Source organism: Mobula hypostoma, chromosome 5, assembly GCF_963921235.1.
Source record: "Mobula hypostoma chromosome 5, sMobHyp1.1, whole genome shotgun sequence".
In the NCBI taxonomy this organism is placed as follows: domain Eukaryota; kingdom Metazoa; phylum Chordata; class Chondrichthyes; order Myliobatiformes; family Myliobatidae; genus Mobula; species Mobula hypostoma.
In genome coordinates this window covers 5,389,225-5,409,078 of record NC_086101.1, presented here as the reverse complement: position 1 = coordinate 5,409,078, position 19,854 = coordinate 5,389,225, and the positions used below count along the sequence as shown (strand labels likewise).

Here is a 19,854-nt window from a genome sequence, read left to right as displayed (position 1 = left end):
CCTTCTCCCTGTAACCTTTGACCCTGACTAAATCAAGACCCTATCAACCTTTGCTTTAAATATACTCAAAGGCTTATTCTCCACAGCCGTCCATGGCAAAGAATTCCACAGATTCACCAGCCTCCTGCTAATGAGACTCCTCACCTCTGTTCTAAGTGGGTGTCCCTCTATTCTGAGGCTGTGCTCTCTGGTCCTACACTGTCTCACCACCAGAAACATCCTCTCCACATCTGCTCTTTCAAGGACTCTTACCATTTGATAGGTTTCAATGAGATCCCCCGTATTCTTCAAAATTCCAGTGAGTACAGGCCCAAAGCTGCCAAACATTCCTCATGTGTTAACCCTTCATTCCTGGAATCATCCTCGTAACCTCCTCTGGGCTCTCTCCAATGACAACACATCCTTTCTGAGATATGGGGCACAAAACTGTTGACAATACTCCCCGTGCGGCTTGACTAGTGTCTTATAAAGGCTCAGCATTATCTCCTTGCTTCAATATTCTATTCCCATTCAAATAAGTGCCAACATTACATTTACATTTACCATTTTTACCACAGACTCAACCTGTAAATTAACCTTCTGGGAGGCTTTCATGAGGACTCCTAAGTCCCTCCTAAGTCCTGATGTTTGAATTTTCTCCCCATTTAGATACTAGTCTGCACTGTTGTTCCTTTTACCAAAATGTATTATCGTTCATTTCCCAACACTGTATTCCATCTGTCACTTTTCGCCCATTCTTCCAATTTGTCCAAGTCCTGCTGCAATCACATTGCTTCCTCAGCACTACCTACCCCTCCACCTATCTTCATATCATCTGCAAACTTTGCCACAAAGCCATCAATTCCATTATCTAAATCACTGACAAACAATGTGAAAAGCAGCGGTCCCAATACTGACCCTTGAGGAACACCACTAGTCATTCACTGTTTTTAATGGAGGTCGGGATTGAGGACGTGATTTTAAGTTTAACTCTGTTTGGTTTCAAGTTAGCCCATTGCTTTGCCTTGCTTTTAGTTAGCTGCACGGTGGGTTTTTTTTGGGGGTTTTTTTTTTCTTTTTTTTCCATTGATATATATAAAATTTAGTATATTATTATGTTATCTTGGTTTCTTATGCTTAAATTACATTGTTTGTAGTATTTTCTTTTTGGTATTGTTATCTTTTGGAATCTTATTATACTTTAACATTGTATTAATGTTTATATGGCTTACCTTTTTTGTATACTTACTCAATAAAAAGATTTAAAAAGAAAGAAAAGAAAGAAAGAGGAACACCACTAGTCATAGTCATAGTCATACTTTATTGATCCCGGGGGAAATTGGTTTTCATTACAGTTGCACCATAAATAATAAATAGTAATAGAACCATAAATAGTTTAATCGTAATATGTAAATTATGCCAGTAAATTATGAAATAAGTCCAGGACCAGCCTGTTGGCTCAGGGTGTCTGACCCTCCAAGGGAGGAGTTGTAAAGTTTGATGGCCACAGGCAGGAATGACTTCCTATGACGCTCTGTGTTGCATCTCGGTGGAATGAGTCTCTGGCTGAATGTACTCCTGTGCCCACCCAGTACATTATGTAGTGGATGGGAGACATTGTCCAAGATGGCACGCAACTTGGACAGCATCCTCTTTTCAGACACCACCGTCAGAGAGTCCAGTTCCATCCCCACAACATCACTGGCAGCCGACCAGAAAAGGCCCCTTTTATTCCCACTCGCTGCCTCCTGCCTGTCAGCCATTCTGCTATCTACACCAGTATCTCTCCTGTAATGCCATGGGATTTTATCTTGTTAAGCAACCTCATGTGTAGCACTTTATCAAGTGCCTTATGAAAATCCAAGTAAATGACATCCACTGCCTCTCCTTTGTCCACTCTGCTTGTTACTTCCTCGAAGAACTCCAACACATTTGTCAGGCAAGATTTCCCTCTTAGAAACCATGCTGACTTTGACTTATTTTATAATTGGTCTCAACGTACCCTGAAACCTCATTCTTAATAATAGACTCTGAGACGTTCCCAGCCACTGAGGTGAGGCTAACTGGCCTATAATTTCCTTTCTTTTGCCTTCCTTCCTTCTTAAAGAGTCTTCCAGTCGTCTGGGAACATAATCGAGTAATTCTTGAAAGATCATGACCAATGCATCCTTTACCTCTTCAACAACCTCTCTCAGGACTCTGGGATGTAGTCCATCTGGTCCAGGGGACTTATCCACCTTAAGACCTTTGAGTTTGCCTAGCACTTTTTAATAGCAATGGCACTCACTCCTGCTCCCTGACACTCATGGACTTCTGGCACACTGCTAGTATCTTCCACAGTGAAGACAGATGCACAGTACTTATTAAGTCTTATGGTCTTACAATACTGAGAAAATAGATATGGTAATTGCAAGCAGGCTGTTCCCACTGAGGTCGGGTGAAGCTAAAACTAGAGGTCATAGGTTAAGATGAAACCTGAGAAAGTGACCAAAACTGCGCACAGTTACTTGCTCTTACGTTTTGGATTTCTGAAATGTTCTCTGATCTCTTGTTCACCGTATGTGTGCAGCTGGGCGTACCCCATCGTTTCTCACCACATTGCCCTCTCTGCTTTAGCATCTGAAGATCCTACAGCACCAGTGAGACTGGGCACCCTGTCAACCCCGACCGTCACATCGAACTCTGCCCACCTCTCCTGGACCACAGACAAGACCTTTGACTCCTTCCTCATCCAGTACAGGGTTCAGGGGTCGCAGGAGACCCGGAACCTCACGGTGGCCAGCGGGAAACGAGTGTACCTCATCGGGGGTCTCCATCCCTCCACCCGATACGTCATCTCTCTTTATGGGATCTTGGGGTCTCTGCGGACCCAGCCCCTCACCACCCAGATCACCACCGCAGGTACTGTAAGGCACTGGGTGCAATGATGCATCTCTTTGACCATCCCTCACTCTCCTTCCCTCTCAGCCCCTTTTCCCTTCCTTTCCTCAATTGCTTCTCCCACTCTACGGCATCCCTCTTCCACATCCCATCTCTCCTGTCCCTTTCCCTCTCTGAATGTGTTTATTAATGATGGTTTAATGTCACTTCCAGTACACAGGTGTAAAGAAGGATGGAATAGTTTTACTCCTGAGGCAATGCAACACAATAAGGCACACAATAATAATAAAAAAACACAATAAGTATAAATACACAAGATAGCTTATATACAGAGATTGATTGTATGTCCATAAAGTGACACTAGGCATAGGAGTGTCTGTGCATGAGGTGACTGCCAGGGAATGATAAAGTAGTGGTGGTTGGGGGTGTGGAGGGGTGGGTTAGTGGGTGGAGGTGTTGATCAGCCTCACTGCTTGAGGAAAGTAACCATTTTTGAGTCTGGTAGTCCTGGCGTGGATGCTACGTCACCTCCTCCCTGATGAGAGTGGGACAACCAGTCCATGAGCAGGGTGGGCAGGATCCTTCATGGTGATACTGGCCCTTTTCCAGCATCTTTCAGTATATATGTCCTTGCTGGCTGGGCTGTCTATCTGTGTATCTTTCAGATTTATTACAGGAGGGTGCTACGTGGATATCACACAAGGAAGCTCCAGCTCCAGCAGTGAAGCAAAGCTCCTCTCTCACCCCTCCTCCTTCTCTGGCATCCTCCCTTCTCCCAGGGTCTCACTCACTGAAGGGTGGGCACCCGAGTCCCACCAGCGATCACCTCCTTTCAATCCCAGTTTCCACAGGCAGGTGTGGGAGTCGTGCTAAGTGGTGAGGGGCACGGTTAACATAACATCCAGGCGAGGGTAAGGATGGGCTGTAGCTGGAGAGCACACAACCCGGGCAAGAGTGATTGAGCAGTGGATATGTGTGTGTTCTGGGTCCAATTATCGGCGAAGACACAGGGAAGATTAGAAAAAGATTTTATAAAGATGAACGCAAACACAAGGAAATCTGCAGATGCTGGAATTTCAAGCAACACACATAGAAGTTGCTGGTGAACGCAGCAGGCCAGGCAGCATCTCTAGGAAGAGGTACAGTCGACGTTTCGGGCCGAGACCCTTCGTCAGGACGTCAGAGATAGGACGTCCTGACGAAGGGTCTCGGCCCGAGACGTCGACTGTCCCTCTTCCTGGAGATGCTGCCTGGCCTGCCGCGTTCACCAGCAACTTCGATGTGTGTTGCTTCTAAAGATGAAGGCCTTTTCCCCACTCATATTGAAACTTTGAAATACACAGTGAAATGCACTGATGACCAACGCAGTCCGAGGTTGTGCTGGAGGCAGCGCACAAGGATCGCCACACTTCCTGCACCAGTGTAGCATGCCCAGAACTCACTAACCCCTAACCCTTACGTTTTTGGACTGTGGGAGGAAACCAGAGTACCCCGAGGTCACGGGGAGAACGTGCGTACTCCTTACAAACCATTGCCGTTGCGTATAGTGTTCTGCAAACTGCTCCACCACCGTGATTCCTCAGATTTAACTCAATTACAGAGAGCGGGATCTCTGGGGCAGTGGGATGCTGCTCTTCTTTGTTGCTCCCTACATAAACATTTAGTATACGTAACTCTCTGCCTCTCCTTTTTCTGGGATGCTCTTCCCCCACCCTCAACCATCCCATCTCTCCCCGACTCTCTCTCACTTCCTCCCCGAGAGACAGGAGCTGATATTCTGCAGATGCTGGAAAACCAGAGCAACACACACAAAATGCTGGAGGAACAGGCAGTATCTATGGAAAGCCAGCGTTCTGGGCCGAGACCCTTCACCAGGACTGGAAAGGAAGGGGGCAGAAGCCTGAATGAGACGGAGAATAACAAGCCAGAATGAGAAGATGACTCTCTATTCCCCTCCATAGAAGCTGCCTGATTTGCTGAGTTTCTCCAGCACTTTATGTGCGTTGCCATGGGAACTGCGAACCAGCTAATGGCCGTGTATTTTGTATTTCAGCCTCCACCCTCATGGAGGGTCAAAAGCCGGTGGTTGTGCCGACTCTGGATGGTGTATCGGTTTCCAGGGTCACTGGGCACTCCCTCGAACTCTCCTGGGAGGCAGGAGGTACCTTTGACTCCTTCCTTGTCGAATACGTAGCCACGGGCTCTGTGGACGTGAGAAACCTCACGGTAACTGGCGAGCGGCGATCCACGGCCATCATAGGCCTCAGGCCTAGTATGGCCTACACACTCTGAGTCTATGGGCTCTCCAATAGCCAGCACACCAAACCTCTTAAGCACTGTTGCCAATACCACAGGTAGTCCCGGCATAGTCCAGTACCAATTTGTTCTTCTTCTTGTAAAGCTTAGTTGCGGTTGGCAGACCAACGTAGCACAGACCTTCTGAGGTGGTGTGTAGAGCAGAGAGACAAGAAGTTCGCCCACTATATTTCCCCCACCAAAAAAAACTCAGACATAAAGCCTAATGCTTTTCAGAAAGCCAAATACACTCTTATATATGTTAGAATGGCAGTAATACCCGAACAAACTCTCCATGTTAAACTGTCTGTCCCAAAAATCTCAATTTAGCAATTAGATGTTTGCTCTGCGCCTCATAGGAACTGTATCCAAACAACATATGCTGCTCCTTTTCTTACCACTTGCGCTCCCTAGAGATGCCCCTATCACACACAGTAATTCTGAACAGGGAATTAAACCCAATATGCCCAGAACATAAACTTGTAGGTATAAGTTACCATGGAGAGCATTCTGACAGGCTGCATCACTGTCTGGTATGGAGGGGCTACTGCACAGGACCGAAAGATGCTGCAGGGGGTTGTAAATCTAGTCGGCTCCATCTTGGGTACTCGCCTACAAAGTACCCAGGACATCTTCAGGGAGCGGTGTCTCAGGAAGGCAGTGTCCATTATTAAAGACCTCCAGCACCCAGGGCATGCACTTTTCTCACTGTTACCATCAGGTAGGAGATACAGAAGCCTGAAGGCACACACTCAGTGATTCAGGAACAGCTTCTTCCCCTCTGCCATCCGATTCCTAAATGGACATTGAACCGATGAACACTACTTCACTTTTTAATATATATTATTTCTGTTTTTGCACGATTTTTAATCAATTCAATATACGTATACTGTATTTTATTTATTTATTCTTCTATATGATGTATTGGATTGAACTGCTGCTCAGTTAACAAATTTTATGACACGTGCCAGTGATAATAAACCTGATTCTGATTTCGATTCCCTCCTTTTATACCAATCTCCCAGCTGAGTTCCCACCATCTGAATTTTATATAAATGCCGTCCTTTCATTCCGTTTGCACATTGATCCAATATTAAACTGTACCTTTCAATTGCTTCCTAGTCCGTTGTCTCTGCCTACAAAATGCTGAACCATTCACAGTCCCTTCGAATGTTTGGGCAAAGCAACTGGGAGAGGAGATAGTGACTGGTGCCCTGGCTTTAACTCAGCCGCACAGCTCAGAAACAGGCCATTCAGCCCGTCTGGTCCATACTGACCGTGATATCAATTCAACAAGCCTCATTTGCCCATGTTTGGTCCATATCCTCTAAACCCTTCCTAACCGTATACCTGTCTGACTGTCTCTTAGAGATATATCTAACACTACAGCACAGAAATAGGCCCTTCAGCCCATCTGGTCTGCACCTAGGCCACAGCCCTCCATGTACCTACAAAAGTTTCTCTTAAATGCTGCAAGTCACCACTTCTACTGGTAGCTCATTTCACACTCTCACCACCCTCTGAGTGAAAAAAAGTTCTCCCTCATAAAACCATAAGACATGGGAGCAGAATTAGGCCATTCAGCCCATTGAGTCTGCTCCGCCGTTCCATCATGGCTGATCCTGGATCCCACTCAACCCCATAGACCTGCCTTATTGCCATATCCTTTGATGTCCTGACTGATCAGGAAACAGTCAACTTCTGCCTTAAATAGACTTGGCCTCCTCCACAGTCTGTGGCAGAGAATTCCACAGATTTACTGCACTCTGGTTAAAAAAAATTCCTCCTTACCTCTCTTCTAAAAGGTCGCCCCTCAATTTTGAGGCTGTGACCTGTAGTTCTGGATACCAGCAGCAGAGGAAACATCCTCTCCACATCCACCCTATCTCGTCCTTCCAACATTCAATAGGTTTCAATGAGATCCCCCTGCATTCTTCTAAAATCCAGTGAGTACAGGCCCAAAGCTGCCAAAAGCTCCTCATGTGTTGACCCTTTATTCCCGGAATCATCCTGGTGAACCTCATCTGGACTCTCTCCAATGACAACACATCCTTTCTGAGATAAGGGGCCCAAAACTGTTGATAATACTCCCAAGTGCAGCCTGACTAATGTCTTATGAAGCCTCAGCATTATCTCCTTGCTTTTATTTTCTAATCTCTTGAAGTAAGTGCCAACATTCCCCTTCAACTTTTCACCTTTCACCCTTAACCCTAGTGTCACTCAACCTTGGGGAGAAAGCCTGCTTGCAGTTAAACTATCTGCGCCCCTTATAGTTTTCCATACCTCAACTAAATCTTCCCTCATTCACCTCGACTCCAGGGAGCAAAGTCCTAACCTACTCAACATTTCCCTGTAACCCAGGTCCTCGAGTTGCAGCAACATCCTGTGCTCTTTCAATCTTATTGATATTTCCCCGCTTGGACTTATGAAGATGAACACGTCAACGGAATGTTATAGTCTCTTTACCGTGGGACAGCAACCTGTAGGTTAGGAGGAAGGTTTCGTGTTCCTATCACGCCACGTGATTCTGTATTCCTAGTCACCTCATGCATGGAGTGATGTCATGTTGATCTCAGCAAGCCCCACCTCAGTTTGTTAAAGGTTAACTCCGAGTGGAATGGGAGTCACAAACTGACCCTGACCTGGTTAACATATTGAAAAGGATTTTAATGACAATCCAGCCTTCCAAAAGCCTAGGTGTTCCTAATTTTCCTCTGTGGATTGTGTCACCAGACATTGGCATCCACTGACAGTGTAGGTGTTGAACTCCTCCAGTAAATAGGGGCAGGTGTAGGCCACTCAGCCCCTCTAACCAGTCCCACTGTCGCTCCCTACCCAGGCACTTATCCATGCTGCATCACTGCTAAATATTATCATGACTGATACCCCCCAGACCTCTTTTCCTCTTCTGCATAAGTTCCCTCATTTTCCAAACATCTATATCCTGTTTAAACACCCCAATGACCCAGCTTCCACAGCCTTCGGGAGCAGATAATTCAGAATCGGATTTAGTATCACTGGCATAATGTTGTGAAATGTGTTGTTTTGTGATGGGAATACATTGCAATACAATAATAAAACTATAAATTACAACAAGGAGACATATATATGCCAAATAAATAAAAGAGAGCAGAAAGAAAAGAAAGAACTACCGAGGAAGTGTACTTGGGTTCAGTGTCCATTTAGAAATCTGATGGCGGAGGGGAAGAAGCTGTTCCTGAATCATTGACTGTGTGCCTTCAGGCTCCTGTACCTCCTCCCTGATGGCAGCAGTGAGAAGAGGACATGTCCTGGGTGAGGGGGGTCGTTAGTGATGGGTGCCACCTATTTGAGGCTCGGCCTTTTGAATGTATCTTCAATTCTGGTGCCCATGACAGAACTGGCTGAGTTGACAACTTTCTGGAGCTGTTTCTGATCCTGCGCAGTGGTCGGTCCCTACTGGACAGTGATACAACCCGTTAGAGTGCTCTCCACAGTGCATCTGTAGAAACTTGCGAAGGTCTTTGGTGACTTACCAGTTTGGTGCTATATTGTAGAGGTTCACCTGTGATTATCCTGTGAGACCCGACGTAAACTGGGGGACCACTTCGCCAGCACCTTCGCTCCATCCGCCACAAAAGATGGCAACCCCTGTTGGCCACCCGTTTCAATTTGGCTTGCTAATACTATTCTGACGTGTGTCCATGGCCTCATCTCTGCCATGGTGAGGCCTCTCTCAGGTTGGAGGAGCAATACTTCGTATTCCGTCTGGGTAGCCTCCAACCTGATCGCATGAACATCGATTTCTCCAATTTCAAGTAAATTCTCCCTCCCCGTTCTCTCTTTTTTCGTTCTGCATTCTGGTTCCTCTCTCACTCTTTCTCTTCCCCTCAACTTCCCATCTCCACCCTCTGGTTCCCTTCCTCCTTCTGCTTATTTCACGGCCCACTCTCCTTTCCAATCAGATTCCTTCTTCATCATCCCTTTAAATATACCTTCACTTTAAATATAACCAATGACAACCTCCACAATGTCTATGGCAATAAATCCCACAGATTCACCATCCACTGGCTAAAAAATTCCTCATCTCTGTTCTAGAGGAACATCCCTCTATTCTGACTCTGTGCCCTCTGGTCCAAGACTCCCCCGCTATATTAAACTCTACATCCACTGTATCCAGGCCTTTCAATATTAAGTGTGCTTCAAAGAGATCCTCCCTCATTCTTCCAAATTCCAATGAATTCAGGTCTAGAACTATCAAACGTTCCTCGTACATTAACCCTTCCATTCCTGGGATCATTCTTGTAAATCTCCTCTGGACGTTCTCTAATGCCAGCACACCATTTCTTAGATATGAGGCTCAAAACTGCCGCCAATACTAAGTGTGGGTCGACAACTGAAGCCTCATTTGGTTTTATATTCTAGTCCTCTCGATATGGATGCCAATATTGCATTTGCCTACCTTCTCTGAGGACCGATATTCCTTCCTAACACCCATTGCCTTTCTTGAGAGGCCCTTCTTTGACCAAACATCTGGTTTTCTCTACTGGTATCTCCCATTCATGGCTGGGGGTGGGGATAGGTGGGGGAGTCAGATTATACGTTGCTAGTGAAAGGCTTGTTGTTGTTTGTGCTGCAGTTTCCCAGGAGACAGGAGTCGCCAGGCCCAGCAAGAAGGCCGAGCTGGGCAGCCTTTCTGCGATGGTGAAGTCTGCCAGCTCAGTCCGCCTCTCCTGGGAGGCGAGGAAGGTCTTTGACTCCTTCGTGCTGCAGTACCGGCCTGAGGGTACGGAAGATGTGCGGAAAGTCCCCGTAAAAGGCAGCAGCCGCTCCCGCACCATCACGGGCCTCAGGCCCAACAGCAAGTACACGTTCTACCTTTATGGAGTGTCCGGAGGACGTCACACCAAACCCATCTCCGCCACAGTCATCACCAAAGGTACATCCAGCAACTGAAGGAAACATTCACCTTTGGCAGATATTTCCTTCAGGGCCAAGTGGTGATCATCTCGGCCGGCTGGATCCGACGGGAAGGCTGAAGCCTAAGGCAGGCTCATATGGTCAAGAGACCTCTGACCTCAGGCTCTCAGACAAGACTCCATCAGGCGACACCATAAACCAGCCTGATGGATCAGACTTGAGGAAGCCTTGTGCATGTCCAAGGGTTTCTTCTTCTCTCTATCTACAGGCTATCGTTATGGGATGGAGCCCCCACCCCAACCATCTCTATCTATCTATCTATTTATCTTTCCCTCTCTCTCTCTCTCTCTCTCTCTTTCCTCTCCGCCCCCCTCTCTTCCCCCTCCCTCTTGCCCTCTCTTCCCCCCATGCTCAGTGCATGTAATTACCTCTCCCGCTCTACCCTGTATTCCCTCATGGAGAGCTGGTTCTGATGGAGAATCCACCATGAAGCAGGTTCTCTGCACTTTCCTGTCGTCGGGGCAGTGGCTGGACGCCCCTCTCACCTGGCTCCTCTCTCTTGGCCTCCACAGACACCCCAGAGGCCACCTCCCCCACCAGACCCGGAGTCTCTGACATCACAGCCAACTCCCTGCAACTCTCTTGGACGGTGAAGCACGTCTACCAGTTCTTTCTGATCCAGTACAGGGCCCACGGCTCGTACAGCTTCCAGAACGTGACAGTGGCTGCAAACAAGAGATCTTACTCCATCACCAACCTGCATCCCAGCACCAAGTACATCATCGTCCTCTATGGTGTGCATGAGACGCGCCTGACCAAGTTGATGGCCTTTGTAGCAACTACCACAGGTACCTCACGCCACACGTAGCAGATTCTAATTCCCCACCTCCTCCTCTCTCCACACTCCCCATTTCAAACCTTCTGCGTTATCATGCCAGACATGTCCATCCTGAGCCTTGGAGTCACCCTCATGCTGGGAAGCTGCCAACTAGGTGGCCGCAGAAAGGTGGGGCGGTAGGGGGAGATGGTCAGAGGTGAAGGGTCCCTATACTACCTTGCCCCCCCCCCACCACTTGGAATGATATTCCAGGACGGGCCCCCGTACTGAGGCAGCTCCAGAAACTGAGAGGATTTCTCCTGGGCATCTTGTCTGGCCTAGTCCTTGATGTCTCCCGCACCAATGATTTCTCCTCTGACCCATGTCAGTGGATAAACAACTCTCTTCTCATTGCCACGCCACTGGCCGAAGGGAGCAATTGCTGAGTTGGGTGCAGGGTAGACACCATGCAGCCTACAAGCGAGGCATCCTTCCCTGAGTTCTCTGGACAAGCACTGCAGAAATGCAGGTTAAAGATAAAGATTACCTTTAATTGCCTCACACAAAGTAAACACGCTCTGAAATGCGTCTTTTATATGTCAATGACCAACACGGTCCGGTTTCGTGCTGGGGGCAGCCGCCAAGTGTCGATATGCTTCCAGCAGCAACGGGCGCTGTGGTAGCTTAGCGATTAGAGTGAGCGATTGCAGCTCGGGGCGTCGGAGTTCAGAGTTCATTCCCAGCATCCTCTGTAAGGAGGCTGTATGTCCTCCCTGTGGAATGCTTGGGTTTTCTCCAGGTGCTTCAGTTTCCTTCCACTGCACTGGATAGATTAATTAGTCGTTGTAATTTGTCCTGGGGTTAGGTTAGAGTCAAATCGGGCTTGCGGGGGATGCTGGAGTGGCTCAGCCCGAAGGGCTGTAGGATCTACTCCACGCTTTTTGTTAAATAAATAGATAGTCCACAGCATACTAAAGCTAACCCTAACCCTAACCCATACATCTTACTAACCCTAACCCTAACCCGTACATCTTACTAACCCTAACCCTAACTCATACATCTTACTAACCCTAACCTAACCCATATATCTTACTAACCCCAACCCTAACCTGTACATCTTAGTAACTCTGATCCTAACCCATACATCTTACTAACCCTAACCCATACACCTTACTGACCCTAACTCTAACCCGTACATATTACTGATGCTAACCAGTACATATTACTGACCCTAACCTGTACATCTTACTAGCCCTAACCTGTGCATCTTACTAACCCTAACCCTAACCCGTACACTTTTGGATTGTGGGAGGAAACCAGAGCCCTCTGAGGAAACCCACGTGGTCATGGGGAGAACGTACAAACTCCTTACAGACAGCAGTGGCAATTGATCCCCGATCAGTGATCGCTGTCTCTGTAAAGTGCTTGTGCTAGCGGCTAGGCTGTCACGCAGCCCGGCATACACTGACCGTCTCACCTTCCACCCTCCCTCTTCCTACTCACCTTCTGCCTGCAGCTTCCATCGTTCAGGAAGGCACGAGGCTGGGCCACCTGCAGGCTCTGGGCAGCCTCTCCGTCTCCAACATGACGGCCGACTCGCTGGGACTGTCGTGGTCGGCCCGCAGGCGCTTCGACTCCTTCGTCATTCAATACAGGGCGCAGGGGTCCGAGCGCGTACGGAAGATCCGGGTCGCTGGCAACCGACGCTCCTACGTCATCCTGGGTCTCCAGCCCAGCACCAAGTACACCGTCTACATCCACGGCGCATCTGGGGGCCGCCGCACTGACCCCCTGTCCATCGTCATCAGCACCACAGGTACCAGGCCACAGTCAGCGAGCAGCTGCCCTCAAACCCCTTCCCATGGAAATATCTCTTCAATGTAGATACTTCCTCGTCTCTTCCCTGAGAAATCCTGGCTACCTGATAACCTGGGCTTCGAGCTCAGTTACAACTTACAGTGCACCAAAATCTCAAACCGTATTGATGAATAAGTAGGTACTTCAAATTCTCCCCTCTCCCACCTTTCTCCATCCTTCCCCCCCTCCCCCCTCTTTCCATCAGTCCCACTCTCTCAGCATTAACCGTTTGTGGTGCAATTTGGCCTCGGGGCCCTTTGGTGCCAGGTTTGGGATGTCCCAGCTCCAAACCACACCAGTCTCTGATAACTGTTCTTTTCCCCAAAATTCCAGCAGGTTTAGGATCAGCTTCAGTGCTGGCACTTGGCTCCTGCTGCGTACTTGGTTGTGGGCCACCTCTCCCTGTCCTATTGCATAATTGTGGCAAATAAACATCAGTTGCAGGCAACATAATCACCACACCATTGCTTCATTGTGAACTGCCAGCCAACGGACACACCTTGCTCTGTGTACCGTTGGGCAGTGGCTGTCAGTACATGTCAAAGTGATATAGGACAGAGCATCAGCTCCAGTATATACAGCAAATTGCACCCATATCCAGGGATGCAACCTATACAAGTCTATTTGTATACAGTTCAATCCGCCTGTACCCTGGGATACAATGCATATAGCTTAGTGTGTCTGTAGCCTGGGATACATTGTATACAGCTCAGTATACCTGTACCCTGTGATACAATGTATACAGGCCAGTGTGTCTGTAGCCTGGGATACATTGTATGCAGCTCAGTGTACCTGTATCTTGTGATACAATGTATGCAGCTCAGTGCGCCTGTAGCCTGGGATACCATGTATACAGCTCAGTGTGTTTGTATACTGGAATACAATGTATACAGCTCAGTACACCTGTACGCTGTGATACAATGTATACAGCTCAGTGTGTCTGTAGCCTGGGATACATTGTATGCAGCTCAGTGTACCTGTATCTTGTGATACAATGTATACAGCTCAGTGTGCCTGTAGCCTGGGATACCATGTATACAGCTCAGTGTGTTTGTACACTGGGATACATTGTATACAGCTCAGTACACCTGTATGCTGTGATACAATGTATACAGCTCAGTGTGTTCTGTACCCTGGAATACAATGTATACAGCTCAGTGTGTTTGTATACTGGGATACATTGTATACAGCTCAGTGTGTTTGTACACTGGGATACATTGTATACAGCTCAGAACATCTGTACCCTGTGATACAATGTATACAGCTCAGTGTGTTTGTATACTGGGATACAATGTATACAGCTCAATACACCCGTACCCTGTGATACAATGTATACAGCTCAGTGTGTCTGTAGCCTGGGATACAATGTATGCAGCTCAGTGTACCTGTATCTTGTGATACAATGTTTACAGGTCAGTACTCCTGTACCCAGGGATACAATGTATACAGATTGGTGCGCATGTACACTGTGATACAATGTATACAGCTCAGTGTGTCTGTAGCCTGGGATACAATGTATACAGATTGGTGCACCTGTACCCTGTGATACCATGTATACAGCTCTGTATACCTTAACAATGCATACAATGTATACAGCTCAGTGCACCTGTACCTTGTGGTACAATGTTTACAGGTCAGTACACATGTACCCTGGGATACAATGTATACAGATTGCTGCACCTGTACCCGGGGATACACTATATACAGGTCAGTAAACATAAACCCTGGGATACAATGTATGCAACTCAGTGTGTCTGTAGCCTGGGATACAATTTGTAGAACTCAGTGCACCTGTACCCAGAGGTGTCTAGAGGTCATTGCGCCTGTATGCTGGGGTGCAATGTGCACAGCTCACAGTGACTGTGTCTGGTATACATTGTATACAGCTGAGGGCACCTGTACCATGATATACTGAGTACTGTATGTAGCTTTTTGTGCCTGTACCACTCTGTAGAGGAAGTGTGGTTGTACCATGAGGTGCAGGGTCTTTAACCTCATTAAGAGCAGACCACCACCTCAACTATATATGTGACATAATACAGTGTATAATCACTGCAAATATTATGTTCTTCATTACATCTCACTGCAATACAAAGTATAGATTAGCTGGTGTGTACACACTGTGACGCTGGCTGCAGGCCCCTTTCTCCCGCTATTCCCTCCCACCCTTCTACCTCCTACTTCTTCGGGATCCACACATCCCTGCTTATCTGCTTCCATTGGCGTCAGGCAGACAGACCACACACTGGAGGATGCTGAGGTCCGCGTGGTTACCGTCAACTGGAGTGAGCCAAGCCTCTCCGGATTCAGAAAGAGATTTATTTATCACAACGTACAGTGAAATGCATTGTAGCATTAAGGACATGCTGGGGCAGCCCACCAGCGTCACCACACATTCTGGCACCAACATAACACGCCCACAGTGTTCAGCAGAACACAAACAAGCACAACAACATAACAAGACAACAGCAAAGCAAGCTCCTTTCACATCCATCTACCCACTCGCTCTCACAGACAGGCCTCTGACCTCAGTAACCTCTGCTTCTGAACCTCCAGTCCTTTCCCCCGGACTCACAGCCTTTCTGACCAACTCCAGGGCTCGCTAATCACAAGACTTTAACCTTTGGGCCTCGGCACGTGGACTGGCCAATCACGGGACTTTGACCATTGGACATCAACCCCAGGACTGGCCGATCATGGGAATTTGACCTTTGGGCATCAACCCCAGGACTGGCTGATCATGGGAATTTGACCTTTGGGCATCAACCCCAGGACTGGCTGATCATGGGACTTTGACCTTTGGGCATCAACCCCAGGACTGGGCTATCGTGGGACTTTGACCTTTGGGACTGACCAACTTGGAGATTGGGGATGGTCACTTACCCTCGTGCTGCCAGCCTGCATGGTCCTCTGACCTGGAGCTCTCCAACCTGGAGACCTTTCATCCTTATCACTTCCCCACCCTGGGATCCTGGGGCACTCAACCTGAATTCCAAACACTGGCTTCTGCCCTTGACTCTTCACCTACTGCTCCTGACCTCTAACTCCCCCTCAATGAAGTCCCTGAAGCCTACCCCTCCCCACTTCCCCACGCTGTCCCCAAAACCATCCCTACAAACCTAACAAAAAGTACATCTGAGTCAGGGCTTGAACGAACGCCGCAGCTCAGCGCCAAGTTTTCCTTCTCAGCTTGGATCGTCACATTCATCTCCAGGACACTGTGGCTGGAAGCCTGAGATTGGGAGCAATGGGACCTGGCCTACCAGCTCACCCCAGACCACAGCCTTTCCCTCTAACAATCTCTCTTCTCCCCTTTCTTCCTCGCTGCAGCCTCCATGGACACCAATGGCGCCAGGCCAAGCCAGTTGAGTAAACTTATTCGCCTCTCGGGGAACAACGTCACGGAAAATTCCTTGCAGGTCCACTGGGCTGCCGAGCGAGGCTTTGACTCCTTCCTTATCCAGTACGGAGCTGAGGGATCGGCGGACACACAGAATATTACTGCCGCTGGGGACCAACACTCCTCCTTCATCACTGGTCTGAAACCTGCCACCGCCTACCGTGTCTCACTCATTGGGGTGTCCGGAAACAGGCGGACGAAACCACTGACCACCATAGTGACCACCACAGGTACATCCCACAGCTGGGGCAATTCTCTCAACCCCGCAACTAAACTTGAATTTTTCCTCCAGGTTGATAGGGTGGCTAAGGAGGTGTCAGGAGATTTGAGTTCAGGAGCCAGGAGGTAATTTTGCAGCTCTATAAAACCCAGGTTCGACTACACTTGGAATACGGTGTTCATTTCTGGTCACCTCATTCTAGGAAGGATGTGGAAGCAGAGAAGATTTAGCAGGACGCGACCTGGGTTAGGGAGCGTGTCTAATGAGAGGCAGATACATTAGAGACATTTAAGAGACTGAGGTGGGCATAGGATGTTAGAAAGTTGGAGGGCTACGTGGGAGGAAAGGGTTAGGTGATCTTAGGTGCCGTGGTAGTGTTGCAGTTAGCATTGCACCTACAGTTCAGAGTTCTGAATTCAATTCCAGCATCATCTGTAATGAGTTTTTACGTCCTCCCTGTGAACATTTCGGTTTCCTCCTGCCGCTCCCGTTTCCTCCCAGGCTCCAGAGACATCCCGGTTCGTAGGTTCGTTGGTCATTGTAAAGTGTGCCATGATTAGGCTAGGGTTAAATCAGTGGGTAGTTTGGTGGTGCAGCACGTTGCATGGAAGGGCCTGTTCCTCACTGTATCTCTAAATAAATAAATAGAAAGTTGGCACAGCATTGTGTGCCGAAGGGCCTGAACTGTGCTGTAGTGTTCAGCCCCAGAGTTGCAACGTCACCCATTTGCCTTCCATACCCACCCGTCTGAAAACCTCTTGCAGGACTGTCATCTGAGCCACACATGGGCCTTATGTGGAGGAAATACTGCCCAGTGTCCCCACATGGTGTTCAAAAAGTTCAAAGTAAACTTACTATCAAAGGACACATACTGTATGTCACCACACAAGCCTGGGATTCATATCAAACACAAGGAAACACAATAGAGCCAATGAAAGATCGCGCACTGGACAGACAATCAAGGCGCAGAAGACTGCACATGCAAAAAGGAATGCAACAATTAATAATAGTAACAAATAAATAAACAATAAATATGGAGAACATGAGAAGAAGAGTCCTTGAGAGTGAGGCGGTGGCGGGGGGAGTGAAGTTGAGTGGAGCTACCCCCTCTGGGTGATGGAGTTCATTTGATGTTGGGTGGAGAACACACATGGCTATTCACAATCTCTTACGTTGTGAGCAGTGCAAAGAAGGCAGGGTATTCCCAGGGGTGGAGGACGTAATTTTAAAGCATTTGCAGGAAAGTACTGGGGGGACGTCAGAGGTAGGTGTTTTTTCAAACAAAGAGTGGTGGGTGCATGGAACAAGCTGCCGGGGCTGATACATTACAGATATTTATCTTAGATAGGCACATAAATAGATGGTAGAAAAATCAAAGCTATATAGAAGGGAAGGGTTAGATTAATCTTAGAGTTGGCATTGCATGGTGGGCCAAAGGGCCTGTATTACGCTATACTGTTCTATGTTCATGGACCACTCTTCTCGCCTATCAGATTCCTTCTTCTTCAGCCCTTTATCTTTTCCACCTATCACCTCAGAGCTTCTTACTTCTTTTACCCCCCCCACCCCCATCCGTCTTGCCAATGCCATCACCTTCTTACTGAGCTTAAGCCCCTTCCTTTCCAGTCCTGATGAAGGCTCTCAGCCTGAAACATCGGCTCAATATTACCCTCCATAGATGGTGCCTGGCCTGCTGAATCTTAAACACAAGAGAATGTGCAGAAGCCGGCAATCCAGAACAACACACACACACACACACACACACACACACACACACACACACACACACACACACACACAATGCTGGAGGGACCCAGCAGCATCTATGGAAATAAATAAACAGGCAACGTTTTGAGCTGAGACCCTTCATCGGGACAGGAAAGACAGGGGAAAGGTGCCAGAATGAAAAGGGAAGGAGGAGGTGATAAGTGAACCCAGGTGGGTGAGAGAGGAACAGCTCTGGAGAACAAGGAGTTTGAGAGTTGGACGTGGGAGAAAGGGAAGGAGGAGGGGCAGGAGGGGAGGTGATAGGCAGGTGAGTAGAGGAGGTAAGGGGCCAGAGTGGGGAATAGAAGAGGGGGAAAACTTAGCAGAGAGAGAAAAATCAATGTTCATGCCATGAGGTTGGAGGTTACAGACAGAATATGAAGAGTTGCTCTTCCACCCTAAGAGTGGCCTCACCGTGGCACGAGAGGAGGCCGTGGACCAACATGGGAAGTGGTTGGCCGCCGGGAAATTCTGCTTTTGGCTGGTGGAGCGGAGGTGCTGGACAAAGCGGTCCTCCGATCTACTTAATCGATGTATCTGCTTAATCTCTTGTGTTTATAAGTAGGCGTTTTCTCTCTTGTAGTTGGTCAGTGCCAGATTATTTCTCCGGTGGGTGAATCTCTTTCTTCCTTTTAGTGTCCAGAACGGTGGAGCAAGTGAAATCCATCATGTTTGGGAGCCTGTCCTTCTCGAACATCACGGCAAACTCGCTCCAACTCTCCTGGGAGATGGACGGCACCTTTGACTCCTTCCTGATAGAGTACATGGCACAGGGCTCCGACACTCGGAACAACTTCACGGTGGCCGGCAACCGCCGTTCTGCCTACATCACGGGGCTCAAGCCTGCCACCAACTACACCATTCACCTGTACGGTGTGTCCAGGGGCAAACTCTCCAGACCCCTGGAGGCCCGTTTAACCATCACAGGTATGCCATCAGGGAAATGATTGAGGTTCCTTTGCCCCAGGACATAATTTTGGTGCCATACTGTTCTGTGTCACATGTTTGCAGTGAAGGCTTGGGATGGGAATGGGTTGAGTAGTGGGATCAAGATCAAAATGAGTGAATGAGGCTCTGGATTGGGGGGGATTTTAGAATAGTGGACTGAGGGTCTGGGATAAAAATGGGAGCATCAGGCTGCGGGGTGAGACAGCGAGGGGTTATAGAGTCCTGGAACATAACAGAAACACGCACATCTAGACCATACTCGACCATTATTCTGTCTACTCCCATCGACCTGCACCCAGACTATAGCCCTCCAAACCTGTCCCATCCATATACCAATCCAAACTTCTCTTAAATGTTGAGATCAAACATGCATCCACCACTCCCGCTCTCATTCGACGCTCTGACCGTGCTCTGAGCGAAGAAGCCCCTCCCCCAAGTTTCCCTTAAACATTTCACCTTTCACCCTTAACCCATGACCTCTAACTCTAGTCTCAATCAACCGAAGGGGATAAACCCCTGCTTGCATTTATCCTATCAATACCCCTCATAATTTTGTATAACTGTATCAAATCTCCCCTAACTCTCATGCACTCCAGGGAATAAACCTTTCCCTATAACTCAGACCTTCAAGTCCTGGCAACGTCCTTATAAACTTTCCCTGTACTCTTTCAACCTTATTTACATCTTTCCTGCAGGTAGTTGACGAAAACTGCATGCAATTCTCCAAGTGAAGCCTCAAAAATATCTTATACAACTTCAACATAACATCCCAACTCCTGTACTCAACACTTT

The 19,854-nt window shown here is 48.0% G+C and overlaps 1 protein-coding gene across 4 annotated transcripts in view; it reads left to right on the top strand.

Annotated features, from left to right (window-relative positions):
- LOC134346519 (tenascin-X-like) overlaps positions 1-19,854 on the top strand; it is a 240,216-nt gene that overhangs the window by 193,860 nt on the left and 26,502 nt on the right. For all 4 annotated transcript variants that reach the window (XM_063047926.1, XM_063047923.1, XM_063047925.1 and 1 more), the window contains 3 exons: positions 2,596-2,880; positions 16,058-16,357; positions 18,751-19,041. In XM_063047926.1, coding sequence (XP_062903996.1) covers positions 2,596-2,880; positions 16,058-16,357; positions 18,751-19,041 — 876 coding nt within the window. The remainder of the gene's footprint in view (positions 1-2,595; positions 2,881-16,057; positions 16,358-18,750; positions 19,042-19,854) is intronic.